Genomic DNA, 14,930 nt, shown 5'->3' on the forward strand with positions numbered 1-14,930 from the left:
AAAGAGATTCTAACAGCTTCGAAAAAGAAAACATAGGTTCCATATAAAGAAGTGGAAATGAGACGAGCATCAAACTTCTCAAAAGTAATAAACGAAGTTAGAAACCAAAGGAATAATACCTTAGAATTCTGGAAGAAAATTATTTCACTAAAACAGGGGAGTTTAAGTTGAAAAAAAAAAACAAACATGGGATTAAGGAAATGGTTGGGGACAACACAGGAAACAGTAAACGAATTCTCACTGTGACAGTGGTACAGAAGGCCTAGAACCCATTCAGATTGAACCCCACAAGGAAAAAGCCAAATTGATAGGATATGTTATGTGATTGACTGTACTTAGAGGAGATATTCAGTTCTATTTGCAACTATAAGGACAAAGTAGTGATTGTCACATAGAAACTCAAACAACACAAAAACAAAGCAGTTATTAACTCTTCAGGAAAAGCAGAAGTTTGTAATAGAAAATAAATGTAATTCCATTATACTAGCTGGCTTAGCTGTGAACAATAATTATATAACACAATCATATGTAAATGCTAAATATCGATTTAATTGAATATTGATTTAATCACCATGACCATTATTTATGTGACATATGAACGCTGAACGTTAATATAGGGCTAAAACTTTTCAGAGGATAGGATGAGAGGATATGTATGGGTAGGAGGGTTTTGTAATGAGATAAATCCACAATTGATCTTAGTATATAGTATAAGAATAAATCTCAGAACTGAAAGGTATGAGATTATAATTGATGTTAAGAAGGAAATCAATAGATAATTTCTGGAACTTAAAATGATATGGTAATATAAAGCATGTTACTAGGAAATAAGGATATTGATCCTGGAATAAATGGCTAAAGGAGTTGAAAACAGTAGCCTTTAGAAATTGGGGATCTGGAGTGGGTGGGATAGGGAACTGCTGACTTTTCTTATAAGCCTCATGAAACTTTTCTTACAAGCCCTTTAAAACATAGATATTGTTATTTTGATTAAATCAGAATTTATATTGTCCTTCACCTCAAAAAAGTAAGTAAAAAGAAAAAGGGCCGGGCGCGGTGGCTCACACCTATAATCCCAGCACTTTGGGAGGCCGAGGCGAGTGGATCACTAGGTCAAGAGTTCGAGACCATCCTGGTCAACATGGTGAAACCCCGTCTCTACTAAAAATACAATAATTTGTTGGGCATGGTGGCGCAGCCTGTAGTCCCAGCTACTCGGGAGGCTGAGGTAGGAGAATTGCTTGAACCCAGGAGGCGGAGGTCGCGGTGAGCCGAGATCGCGCCATTGCACTCCAGCCTGGGTATTAAGAGCGAAACTCCGTCTCAAAAAAAAAAAGAAAAAGAAAAAGAAAAAATATATTTGGCAAATACCGACTAAAGAAAAGCTGGTGAATAGCGTTAATATAGACAAAATAGAATTCCAGGACAAAAAAATATTAAAGGTAGATACAAAAGTTTATTTCATAGTAATAAAAGGGTCAAATGTGCCAGGAAAGATAAAATTGTGAGCTTATATGTATATCCTCAAACTTACATTCAGGAAAAATTACAGGAATGTATAGGTAAATTCAACAATACATTTCAGAAATGTGAAAGATCAGGAAATAGAGAAAGTATCTGAATAATGTAACTAAAAGGTTGACTTACAATATTATGAGAATTTTGCATTTTTAAAAGAACACAGAACATTTGATAAATTTGTTGGTTTCAGAGAACTGATGTTCAAACAGACCAGCTTCACTGACCATACTCTAGCTAAATTAGAACTCAACAATAAAAATATGGAATAATGAAATAAAAGAAAAATCTGTTTATAACAGATTGAATGATGTTCTCCCAAAATTCATGTCCATGGGACTTCAGAATGTGAGCTTATTTAGAAATAGGGTCTTTGTAGATATCATTAGATAAGGATCTCAAGATTAAATCATTTGGATTTAAGATGAGCCCTAAATCTAGTAACTATTGTCCTTATAAAAAGAGGAGAGAAGACCATTGAGGACAGAGGCAGAAATTGAAGTTATGCTGCCACAAGCCAGAGAATGCCAGGAGCCATTAGAAGCTGGGAGAGACAAGGAAGAATTCCCACCTGAAGCCTTCTCAGGGAGTGTGGCCCAGCCGACACCGTGATTACAGACTTTTAGCCTGTAGCTGTCAAAGATTATATTTCTTTGGTCTAAGCTGCCCAGTATATAGTAATTTGTTATGACAGCCCTAGGAAACTAATACACCATTCATCTATTTGAAAATTTTTAAATGTAATTTTAAATAACTCAGAAGTTAAAGAGATAAATCATAATGGAGATTGCAGTGTATTTAGAACTGAAGGATAACAAAATTTTAATTACCAAATTTTTTGGAAGAGAGCCAAAGTGGTATTTAGGGGTCAAGTTACACACTTAAATACGTATATTAAAAATAAGAAAAATCCCATCAAAATCCCAGCAGGTTATTTTTTTTATCAGAAACCAACAAGCTTATTCTAAAATTGATAAGGAAATACAGAATGCCAAGAATAGCCAAGGCAATCTTAAAAAGAACAAATCTAAAGGATTTGCACTGTGAGGTATCAAAACTTATTATAAAGCTGTAGTAATTAAGACAGTGTGATATTGGCACAAGGATGAACAAACTGACCATAAAGCAAAATATTCCACAAACAAATTCACATATATATGGATACCTGATTTGTGTTCAAGGTACTACTTAATATGATGGGGTAAGAATTGTTTTGGGAGTAAAATGTGCAGGATAAGTTAGATATTCATACTGAAAAAAAAAATTGACTCCCTCACATTATAAAAATCTATTCAAAATGGATTGTAGATCTAAATATAAAAGGGCGTAGATAGATGAATGATTGATAGATCTATCAGAAAATGGAGGAGTATTAATCTGGTGATAGGAAAAGACTTATTAAACTGGATTTCCCCTGCGCCCCCCCGCCGAAAGAAGAACCCACAAAGGAAAATATTGACAAATATGGCACATTAAAATGAGAAATTCAAGAGTCTCTCTGAACCTATTCTGGTTTGGGGAGCTACCTAATAATTAAAAATATATCAAATAAATGTTTAAAAATATTTATAAACAATACCAAATTAGATAGTAAAATGCAAGCCACAGAGCGAGGGAAATATTTGTGATACATGTATCCCACAAAAGACATATCCAGAATATAAAAAAGAATGCCTACAAATCAATATGAAAAAGGTATTCAGACCAATAGAAAAATGGGCAAAAGACTTGAATAGATACTTTACAAAAGAGAATATCTAACAGCCAATTAACATGTGCAAAATATTTCACTTCATTAATCATCAGGGAAATGTAAATTAAAACCACAGTAAGATAGCTCCATATACCTACTATTAGGATGGTTGAAATGAAAAAGACAATACCGTATTGGTAAGAATGTAGTAGAACAGGCAGAACTGATTCACTGCTGGTGAGAGTGTGGATTGGTCTAATAACTTTGGAAAGCGGTTTGGCATTATCTACTAAGGTCCACAAAAGCAGAACCTATGACATAGCTGTTCTGTTCCTAACTCTATACTCCACAGAAAGGGTGCATGCAACCACCAAGAGAAACATACGCAAATATTCTTCACAACAGTATTTGTAATAGCTCCAAAGTGGAAACTACCCAAATGCCAAGTATTTATCCAGTAGAATGGATAAATTGTGGCATACTAACATTATTGAATATTAATTAGCAAGAGAGAATGAGTGAAGGCAAATATATGTAACAGCACTTTAACGAATCTTGCAAACAACTTGAGAGAAGAAAGCAAGACACAGAAAAGTATGTGGTATATTATTCCATTTATAAAAAGTTCAAGAATATTCAATACTGATTTGCTGTATTTAAAATCAGGTGTTACCCTCAGCATAGGGGAGATGGAAGGACGAATGAGAGGAGCATGTAGGTTTCTGGCCAGATTTTATTTCTTAACCTGGGTAAGGTTATATACACTTGCGTTTTTTAATTCTCAGAGCTCTATATGTGCACATTTCCCCCCATATTTTCCACTGTGCAGTTAAAAAGATCTTTTAAAAACAATATGGTACTTAGAAATGAATCTAAAAGGGTGTGTAAGATAAACAATATGGTACTTACAAATGAACCTAAAAGGGCATACAAAACTATATTAAGAGAAAATTATAAAACTACATTGAAATATATTAAGGAAGACCTAAATAGTTGTAAAATTATACAATTGTAATAATAAAGATGTCACCAAATTAATTTCTAAATTAAATGCATTGTTACTCAGAATTTCAGTGGAATGTTTCATGGAACTTACAGGCTGATTCTAAAATATTTATGAAAAATCAGTGAAAGTATATTTAAGGAATAAGGTAAGGGATCTTGCCATACCAGACATCAAGACTTATTACATGTGCAGCTTATTTAAGACATCATTTGCAAATGAATAAACAGAAAGAAAAATGAAACAGAATGGTGACCCAGAAACACATCTATGAATGTGGAAGCTTAACATATACAGAGATGGCATAACAATCTGGAGAAAAGATGAAGAGGAACTACTCAATAGGGTTTAAACCAATGAATATATATCTGGAAAAAGTGAAATCAGATAAATCACTGCTGTACACTAAACAAAAATATATAGTGTTCCAGGCATATTAAAAGTAAATAAGATAACCAAATTTTTAGAATTTAGATGGTCTGTCCTTATGACCATGTGATGATTAAAGATTTCTTAAACAGGATACACAAAGCACCAACCCTAAAGGAAAAATATAGTAAATGTGCCATTATTAAAATGAAAATTTTTTGCATAAGCAACATCAAACAATTAAAAGACAAGAAACAGACTGGGAGAAGATATTGATGAAGCATGCCACCTGCAAAAACATTTTACAGGAATGTTCGTGGCAGTGCTTTTCAAAATAGGAAATAGCCTTAAGTTGATCAATGTATTCATATATATTAAAACAATAGAATAATACATAACATTGAGAATCAAAGACACATATATTAATTGACTAAATCTGAAAATCATAATATTGAGTGAAAAAAAGCATGTTGTGTAAAGATACAGGCAGTATTGTATCCTTTACATAAGGTTTAAAGACTTGCAAAAGAATGCTGTATGTTGTTGATTAATATATGCAATGTAGTAAAGAATTACAAAATAACCTTGATATTGATAAACTCTAAATTTGGTATAAAGGCTGCTACTGAAGGGCCGGGCGTGGTGGCTCACGCCTGTAATTCCAGCACTTGGGGAGGCCGAGGCGGGTGGATCACAAGGTCAGGAGTTCTATACCAGCCTGACCAACGTGGTGAAACCCCGTCTCTACTAAAAAGACAAAAATTAGCTAGGCATGGTGGCGTGCGCCTGTAATCCTAGCTGCTTGAGGCTGAGGCAGGAGAATCTCTTGAACTCAGGAGGTGGAGTTTGCAGTGAGGGGAGGTCATGCCACTGCACTCCAGCCTGGGCAACAGGAGAAGAAAAGGTTGCTACTGAAAAGTGAGAATGGCATCACTGGGAACACCTTACACAAAGAACATTATATTTGTAATATTTTGTTTCTTAAGCTCTATGGTAAATACTTTGGTGTTCATTATGTTGCCTATACTTTAGGTATGCCTGAAATAGTTTAGTGATCTAAAAATTTCAGAAGACATTTAGATAAAAGAGATTAGGAGGATTGAAGTAATAGAAATAAGAAAAATGTATAGATTTAAAAGTTGTAGCAAGAGATGACTGGTTCTTTGCATTTTTAGCAATCTCTATTGCTTTTCTGATTTCTTTGTTGAAAAATATACTTACAGATAAAAAATGTAAGATGATCAAGAAAAACAAAGCAAAGAGAAATAGTATTAGACAAGCTTAAAAGGCTATAACTACATGGGATTTTAAAAAATCATATGAGAATGCTGTGTATAAAATCTAGATGATAGGCCAAGTGCAGTGGCTCACGCCTATAATCCCAGCACTTTGGGAGGCTGAGGCGGGTGGATCACCTGAGGTTGGGAGTTCAAGATCAGCCTGACCAACATAGAGAAACCCCATCTCTACTAAAAATACAAAATTAGCCAGGCGTGGTGGCACATGCCTGTAATCCCAGCTACTTGGGAGGCTGAGGCAGAAGAATCGCTTGAACCCAAGAGGCTGAGGTTGCAGGAAGTGGAGATTGCGCCATTGCACTCCAGCCTGGGCAACAAGAGTGAAACTTCATCTAAAAAAAAATTAGATGATAAAAATGCTTTTCTTGGATTATATGAAATATAAAAATTGACTCCATAAATGGTAAAAACTTTGAATAGGCCAAAGAACTTGAAAGCATTGTTCAGATCTTTTTTCCTTTGAAAAAGCATATCTGATCTTTCCTTTTTTTTTTTAATTTGCTGTTGCATCAAACCATCAAGGAACAAATTTTATTTAGAATGTTACTTTATTTTATTTTATTTTATTTCATTTCATTTCATTTTTTTGAGACGGAGTCTCGCTTTGTCACCCAGGCTAGAGTGCTGTGGCACAATCTCAGCTCACTGCAACCTCTGCCTCCTGGGTTCAAGCAATTCTCCTTCCTCAGCCTCCTGAGTAGCTAGGACTACAGGCATGCACCACCACGCTGGCTAACAGAGACGTTCACCATGTTGAACAGGCTTGTCTTGAACTCCTGACCTCAAGTGATCCACCTGCCTCAGCCTCCTGAAGTGCTGGGATTACGGGCATGGGCCACTGCGCCCAGCCTTAGAATGTTATTTTATTTAAACTCTTGTTGTACGCAGTAAAATACGAAAAATTTTTCAATTCATGTCACAGTTTTTACACGGTGGAGCCTAAGACCTAATATATAAATGGATGGAGGGTTTTGCTTGTAGTTTTGGGGGAGGATTACTTGTCTATTGTGTTTATTATCTTTCCTTCTCTGAGATCAGATGATGTTGTTATTCCAGATGCCTCAGTTCAAGTGCTAATCACTGGGGATGAGAACCTCTCAGACAAAAAACCGAAAGAGAGCCACAGTACGAGTGCTGTGACTGAGGCTGCCCAGGCTAAAGAAAAAGAACCCTTGCAGAAAGATACTGCAGGTAGCTAAACTGGATTGTCTGCATATTATTTTCTTCTCGTCTTCTAAAATGAGGCTATTCCCTTAAGAACAGAAACAGAAATATGTTCTCTATTTTTTTCTTGCTGTCTTCAGCTCTCTTCTATCTCACTTATATATGAAATAGTTAAGGTATTTTTAGCTACATTTTTTTATATACTTTGGCAGGTAAAATTGACATATTTAAAGCTCTTTGAGCTATTTCTGGAGATCTTTTGGATATAGTAAACAAATTAATCTCATTACCAGAAATTCATTTAATGGTCTATTTAACCTCTGCCGATAAAAATCTCTCAATTCTGAGATCCAGACCCTCTAATACCATTTTTGTATATAATCCTTTATTCTTTAGGAATTCAGCTTGTTTACTTCCTACCTATCAGTTACTTTACTTCAGAGGGATTATGCTCATTTAAATGCCCCTAATAGTGTATTTAAGTTAGGATTGGTTTTGACTCTGAGAGGAAAACAAAAGCGAAATAACATTGGCTTAAAGAAGACAGAAACTATTTCTCTTTTTTGTAAAAATCCAGAGGTTAGCATCCAGAGTTGACGTGGTACTCCAGAGTTTCAGAACAAAGCTGTTGCTCTCTTGTTACTCTAACATTTTTGGCCTCCATTCTTAAACTGTATCCATCAGCCCGTATTGCAACCAGCAGGAAGAAAGGAAAAGAAAAAGCACATTTCTTCCTTTAAGGATACTTCTGAGAAGCCATATGTATCATTCCTTTGCATTCTATTGGCCAGACTTAGGCACATGGTCACATGTGCCAGGGAAGCTGGGAAATTGAGTCTTTATTCTAGCAACAATGTGCCCGGCTAAAGTTAGTGTTCTGTTTTGAGGAAAAGGAAGGTGGATATTAGAGGACAGATAGTATTTACAGTTTCTGCCCCAATTGTAAACTAAAACATTTTAGAACATAATTAGCTGCTTCTCTTCTTTAGGTATTACTTGTTTAAAAAGGTTAAGGTGGGGGGTGCATTACTTGAGGTTAGAAGTTCGAGACCAGCCTGACCAACATGGTGAAACCCCATCTCTACTAAAAATACAAAAATTAGCCAGGTATGGTGCTGCACGCCTGCAATCCCAGCTACTGGCATGGCTGAGGAAGGAGAATTGCCCAGCCTGGGCAACAGGGTAAGACTTCATCTCAAAAAAAAAAAGAAAAAAAAAAAAAAGAAGCAGCAGCAAGCTGAATTCCTTAAGTATAAAGGGCTTTATAGAACAACAGGATTAGATAATCATCATCATCTCAGGGCACTTTGTTAAGAGTAAAGGTCAAATAAGTTGAAACAGTTGTTTACTTCTGATAATGGAAATTAATTTTATACATAACATTTGCACAATTCTCCCCAAGTATATCAAAGTACACTGAAAATATGATTTACTGCTTTTTATTTAAGTGTTTCATACCTAGAACTGCAGACTTTTTAAAATTAAACATGTAAAAATTCAAATAATGCAGAAGAATTTAATATGAAAAGGTCTCTGTTATCTCTGAACCTTCTAGTTCCACTTTCTGACAACCAATATTAAACAAGTTTTCTCATAGAAAAATTCCTGCCAAGTAGAGTAAAACTACTTGTTCAAAGCAAGATTTTATGAATCTACAAATATTTTGTATTAAAATGATTTACTTTACCATAATTTAAAAAATATTTAGGTTATTTCCAATTGTTTATTCTTCCAAAGCATGCTGCAGTGAACATTTGTTTGTGCGTGTATGTATAATTTTATTTTATTTTACTTTTCTGGGTACAACTTTATCTGTGTACCTGTAATTCCCTTAAGTGGAAGTCTGGGTGAAAAGAGAACATTTATTTCAACATTAGTTAGATATTGTCCAATTGCCCCACATCTTAAAAACGTTGCAACAAATTTGCACTTCTAACAATAGTCTTATAAGAGTACATGAATGTTTCCCCATGTACTCAACAATACTAAGGACAATCACATCTTTTCATCTGGGCTATTTTGACAGGTAAAACAAAATTTGTGTCTTAGTACATTCTTTATTAAGAGTTGAGTATTTCTTCATATCTTTAATGGCCATTTGCATTTCTTTTACTATAAACTTTCTGTTCAGGTCCTTTGACTGTTTTCCTTTTAGGTTGTCATTGATTTGTAAAAAGCTCTTTGTATAGTAAGAAAAAATCAGCCCCTTTTCTCAGTTTCTTGATTTCTTAAAATTGTTTTCCCATTTTCCATTTATAAATTGACTCTGCGTTATATTTTCTACCGTAAAGATACTTTAATTTTAATATATACATTTATCAAATCCTTGGCTTTATGACTCCAAGATTTTGTCAGACCTTGAAAGCCTGCTCCCGCTTAATTTTATTAGAAAAATCAGATGACCATGACTTCATACAGAACTTTTATGATCTCTCTTTTTTATACTTGGATTTTGGTGACAAGAGTAAAGTAGGGCTACAACTTAAAATTGTCACCATACTCCAAATGGCTAGCAAAGCATCTTGGCATTATTTGTTGAATAATCCTTCTTTATCTTTTAGTAAGAGTGTAGCCCACTGGAGGCCTACTTTATATGGAAGTTTCCTTGAAGATTTTTCATTATGGGTGGGCCATAAGTTTCATGTTTTGTCCCTGACTTAATGGTCCCATTTGTATGAAAGTCCAGAACAGGGAAATATACCGAGACAAAAAGTGGATCAGCATTTGCTTAAGTCTCAGGGTTTCTTTTCCGAAGTGATGAAAATATTCTAAAATTGATTATGGTGATGGTTGATTGCACTTAGCTATGAAAATAGTAAAAATCATTGAATTACATATTTTAATTTAGTTTTATGTTGTTTGAGATGGAGTCTTGCTGTGTCCCCCAGGCTGAAGTACAGTGGCACGATCTTGGTTCACTGCAACCTTCACCTCCTGGGTTCAGGAGATTCTCGTGCTTCAGTCTCCAGAGTAGCTATTTTTTGTATTTTTAGTAGAGAAAGGGTTTCACCATGTTGACCATGCTGGTCTTGAACTCCTGACCTCAAGTGATCTGGCCACCCCGGCCTCACAAAGTGCTGGGATTATAGACATGAGCCACTAAGCCCAGCCTGAATTACATGTTTTAAATGGGTAAATTATATCTGAATAAAGATGTAGGAAAGAAATGTTCTATGGTCATTTGGAAAGGTTTTTTTTTTTTTTTAATTTTTTGAAAAGTTTTTTTTTTTTTTAAGTTTTTTAAACCACATAGGCTTACACACTTACACACACACACACAGCCCAACCTCATTACTTGTATTATTCCCAGGCGTTTTTAAACTTCACTTACAAAAAAATTTTCATCTCTATGATCTGTCATAAGCTAATTATGTGTGTTCAAGCTCCCCACCATTATTTTGTACTTGTCCATTTCTCTTTGAAGTTTTCCTAGGGATGTCTGCTTTATTTTTTTCTCCCTATGAGCAAATCCCACCTTCTGGCCCCCCACCCTTTAAGCACCTTTTGCCTCACAATCTATCTGAAGAGTTGTTGTTTTCATATAATTCCATACCTTCATTCTTTTTTAAGGCAACATAAATTTCCTTATTGATTGAGCTCCTGGTTTTCATTTTATGAATTTTTTTATGCTAAGTTATTTGATGTTTAAAGATTTATGCAAAATACCCTCACTGTGAATTGCAAATCAGTACAAAAATATCCCTCTTCAATTCCTGCAAAACTTTTGGTGAGTTTAACCTCATCTATATTAATGTCCCCAAATTTCTTTTTGATATATCTCTAAGTTTCCTTTTTGCTTTCCACTTTCCTCAGTCATTTTACTTTTGATATGTTTGTTATATAGCATGGAACTGAGTTTGTTTTTTAATATAATCCAAGAAGTTTTTTTTTTAAAAATATAGATGAATTTAGTTTACTTATATATAGCCATGTATGCTTTGCCTTCTTTAATTTTATGGCATTTTTTTCCTTTTGTTAAAAATTTACTGTTTTCTTTTTTCCTCCCTTTACCTCCATGTTTACCTCTACTGTTTTTCTAAATATTTTGGATGTTACGGTTTAACTCTTTCAGAGGTAAATTTTATAATTTTCAATACTATACTTTCACATGTATTTTTTGATTTTACAACGTTAAAGCTGAAGTTTGCTCATTTATACCTCCTTTAACCACCCTGTCCTCCGCCTGTCCTCCAGTCTTTTAGCATTTTCTACTTGCTTTTTCTGTATGGATGCCTGCATAATTCTTTTTTTTTTTTAAGTCAGTACTATCACAAACATAACTTTCAGTTTCCTAAGACTTAGACCCTTTTAAATTGCAGGTTCAAGCCAGGTATGGTAGCACACGCCTACAGTCCCAGCTACTCTAGAGGCTGAGGTGGGAGGATTACTTGAGCCCAGGAGTTTGAGGCTGCAGTTAGCTACAATCACACCACTGCACCCTAGCCTGGGCAACAAAATGAGACTCCATGTCTAAAAGTACATACATAAATACATAAATTTGTCAGTTCCATTCTTCCTTATATCTTTATTTTTCTATTATCTTCTTTAGAGACAACAAAAGATATCATTGTGTTAAATTTTCACTGTCAGTCCTCAAATTCGATAATTTTTTTCTAATTGCTTTCATCTCTTTCTTCTAATTGGTACTTTTTAAAAATTTCATTTTGTTCTATCCCCTAAATCTCCTTTTTCATTTCATTATTCTATCAATTTTTGTTTCATACACTTCATGTCTTCTAAAATTATTCAAAGTGTAAAACATTTAGAAAAAATTTTCTTGTCTTCTAGAGTATGCTTTTACAGATTATATTTCCATCTTTCTTTTGCAAGCTGTGTCTCCCACACGACCCCCTGCAGAGTTGCAACGTTCTATTTCTTCATCTTATGTATTATTTTTGTATGTGTGGCAAAAAGTATGACATTAAGTTAGCCATCTTAGCCATTTTAAGTGTATAGTTCAGTAGTGTTAAGTATATTCACATTGTTGTGCAATAATCTCTAACTCTTTCACCTTGTAACACTGAAATTTATACCTACTAAATACTAATTCTCTGTCCACCCTCTCACAAACCTTGGCAATCACTATTCTACTTTATGTTCCTATGATTTCAACTACTTTAGATATTTCAAATGCAAGGAACTATATGGTATTTATCTTTTTGTGACTGACATAATTTTGCTTGCTATGATGTTTCTGAGGTTCATCTACCTTGTAGTATGTGATACGATTTCCTTCTTTCTTAGGACTGCACAATATACTATTGTATGTATGTAACATATTTTCTTTATTGACAAATAATTCCCATTTTCTTAATATAATCATCTGTTGACTGACATCTGGGTTGCTTCCATCTTTTGACTATTATAAATAATGTTGCAATAAACATGTGTATACAGGGATCTTTTTGAAGTCCTTCTTTGAATTCTTTAGGTTACATGCCCAGCAGTGAGATTGCTGGATCATGTATTAATTCTTTTTTATTTTTCTGAGGAACCTCCATACTATTTTCCACAATAGCTACACCATTTTGCATTACTACCAACAGTGAACAAGGGTTTCAATTTCCTTGCATCCTCATGAACATTTGCTATTTTCTGTTCTTTTGATAGTGGCCATCCTAATAGGAGTGAGTGATATCTCACTGTGGTTTTGATTTGCATCTCTCTTATAATTAGAGAGATTGGGCATCTTTTTATATTCTTGATATGCCATTTGTATGTCTTCTATTGTCTATTCAAATCCTTTGCTCATTTTAAAATAAGTTATGTCTTTTATTAAATAAGTTGTTTGGGTTTTTGTTACTGAGTTTCATAAGTTCTTTACGTATTCTGAATACTAACCCTTTATCAGATCTATGATTTGCAAATCTTTTTTCCCATTCCATAGAATGTCTATTCACACTCTTAACTGTTTACTTTGGAATGCATAATGAAGTTTCATTGGTCTATTTTTGCTTTTGTTGCCTGTGTTTTTGGTATCACATCTGAGAAATTATTGCCAAGTTCAATGTCCTGAAGCTTTTCCCTTATGTTTTCTTCTGGGAGTTTTATGGTTTTAAGGTCTTACATGTATGTCACTAACCCTTTTTAACTTTTGTACATGGTGTAAAAGAAAGGGTCCAACTTTATTCTTTTAAATGTGGATACCCAGTTTTCCCAACACCATTTGTTAAAGAAACTATCCTTTCCCCATTGTGTAGTCTTGGTACTATTGTCAAAAAATCATTTTTTTTTTTAAATTTATTTTTTTGAGACAGACTCTCGCACTGTTGCCTGGGCTGGAGTGCAATGGAGTGATCTCAACTCACTGCAACCTCCGCCTCCCGGGTTCAAGTGACTCTCCTGCCTCAGCCTCCCTCCTTACAGGTAGTAGGGATTACAGGTGCCCACCACCACACCTGGCTAATTTTTTGTATTTTTAGTAAAGACAGGGTTTCACTATATTGGCCAGGCTGGTCTCAAACTCCTGACCTTGTGATCCACCCGCCTCGGCCTCCCAAAGTGCTGGGATTACAGGCATAAGCCACTGTGCCTGGCCTTGCTTTATACATTCTTGATGTAAGCAGTTGAACCTGGATTATTTAAATCTATCCAGTATGGGTAGATTAGCTCCTTGACTCATTTTTCTCCTTATCTAGGCTGTTCCATCTTCCACTAAGAGGTAAAGCTTAACAGCCAGGTAGTAATGTCTTGTGTTCTATATGCTTTTATGTCTAAGGGGGCCATAGACAAACATAAATAAATTTAATTTTACTGTAATTTTTTTAAAGTTTGTATTGATGCTCTCATTGTCTTTGCCACAGTCTTCTGGAATGCATTTAAGGTTGTCTCTGTTTGGGGATTGAGACAAGATGCTTCACTTCTAATACTATGAGCCTTAGGTATTTATTTATAATCCTGTTTCTAAGTTGGCCTTCCGAAGTGCTAGGATTATAGGTGTGAGCCATCGTGCCTAGCCTTCAGCTTGCTTATTTTCTACTATTCTCTCTATATTTTACTTCAGTCCCAGGTTGGAAGGACTATTCATTGAAAATACTGATATTAGAAAATAAACATTTTAGAGCAATGTTATCTATTTTCTTATTGTTTTACTTACTGCTTTAATGAATTTTAGATAGCCCTGCAAATTTTTGCTTTATTTATCCTGTTGCCAAGGTATTCTTTCTGAAATACAGCTGTAATTATGTTACTCCCCTGCTCAAAATGGTATACTGGCTCTTCATTTCTTTTAAGGATAAAATTTAAAGTTCTTGGTCTAATGCTCCAGGCCCTGTAGAATTTGTTCCCAAATAACCTTTGCTGCCTTACTTACTTCTGCTTTATAAATTGTAGAAGTCACACATACTGAATATTTACATTCTCCCTAATTGCCTCAGTGCTTTCCTGCTTTTATGCTTTTGCTCATGCTATTTGATGAAGCAGGGGAAAGGCCAGCATGACTGAAGTATAGTTACTGGAAGAGTGGTACAAAACAAGGAAGAAAAGTTATATATACTTGTGCTTCCTGTTAAGGAGTTTGGGTTTTGTTCTCAGTGTAAGAGAAGGCCATTGAAAGTTGCTACATAGAAAATGACAAGTCCAGTTTACATTTTAAAAAGATGACTTTGACCACTATTTGAAGAATAGATTGGAAAAGCACAAGATGGGACAGAAGACCTATTAGAGACATGCAGTATTATGATAGGAAATAGATAGAGACATGCAGTATTATGATAGGAAATAGAGGTAGACAGATGTGTGATTGATTGGTGAAGGATTAATGGCAGAAATAGGAAGAGGAGGGAGTTGGAACTATTAAGAATAACTCCCAGATTTTGGCTTGGGCAGTAGGATGATGTGCCATTTACAGAGATGTGAAAGACTAGGGGAGGTAGAGTTGTCGAGG

The 14,930-nt window shown here is 34.8% G+C and overlaps 1 protein-coding gene across 13 annotated transcripts in view; it reads left to right on the top strand.

Moving 5' to 3' along the window:
* ALMS1 (ALMS1 centrosome and basal body associated protein) overlaps positions 1 to 14,930 on the top strand; it is a 246,366-nt gene that overhangs the window by 141,782 nt on the left and 89,654 nt on the right. For all 13 annotated transcript variants that reach the window (XR_010337974.1, XR_010337975.1, XR_010337976.1 and 10 more), the window contains one exon: positions 6,938 to 7,072. Coding sequence is in view for 8 of the 13 variants with exons in the window: in XM_064364240.1 (XP_064220310.1) it covers positions 6,938 to 7,072 (135 nt within the window). In the remaining 5 variants the exon portion in view is untranslated. The remainder of the gene's footprint in view (positions 1 to 6,937; positions 7,073 to 14,930) is intronic.

This window comes from Aotus nancymaae, unplaced genomic scaffold, assembly GCF_030222135.1.
Source record: "Aotus nancymaae isolate 86718 unplaced genomic scaffold, 86718_ANA_hifiasm-v0.15.2.pri h1tg000057l, whole genome shotgun sequence".
NCBI lineage: Eukaryota > Metazoa > Chordata > Mammalia > Primates > Aotidae > Aotus > Aotus nancymaae.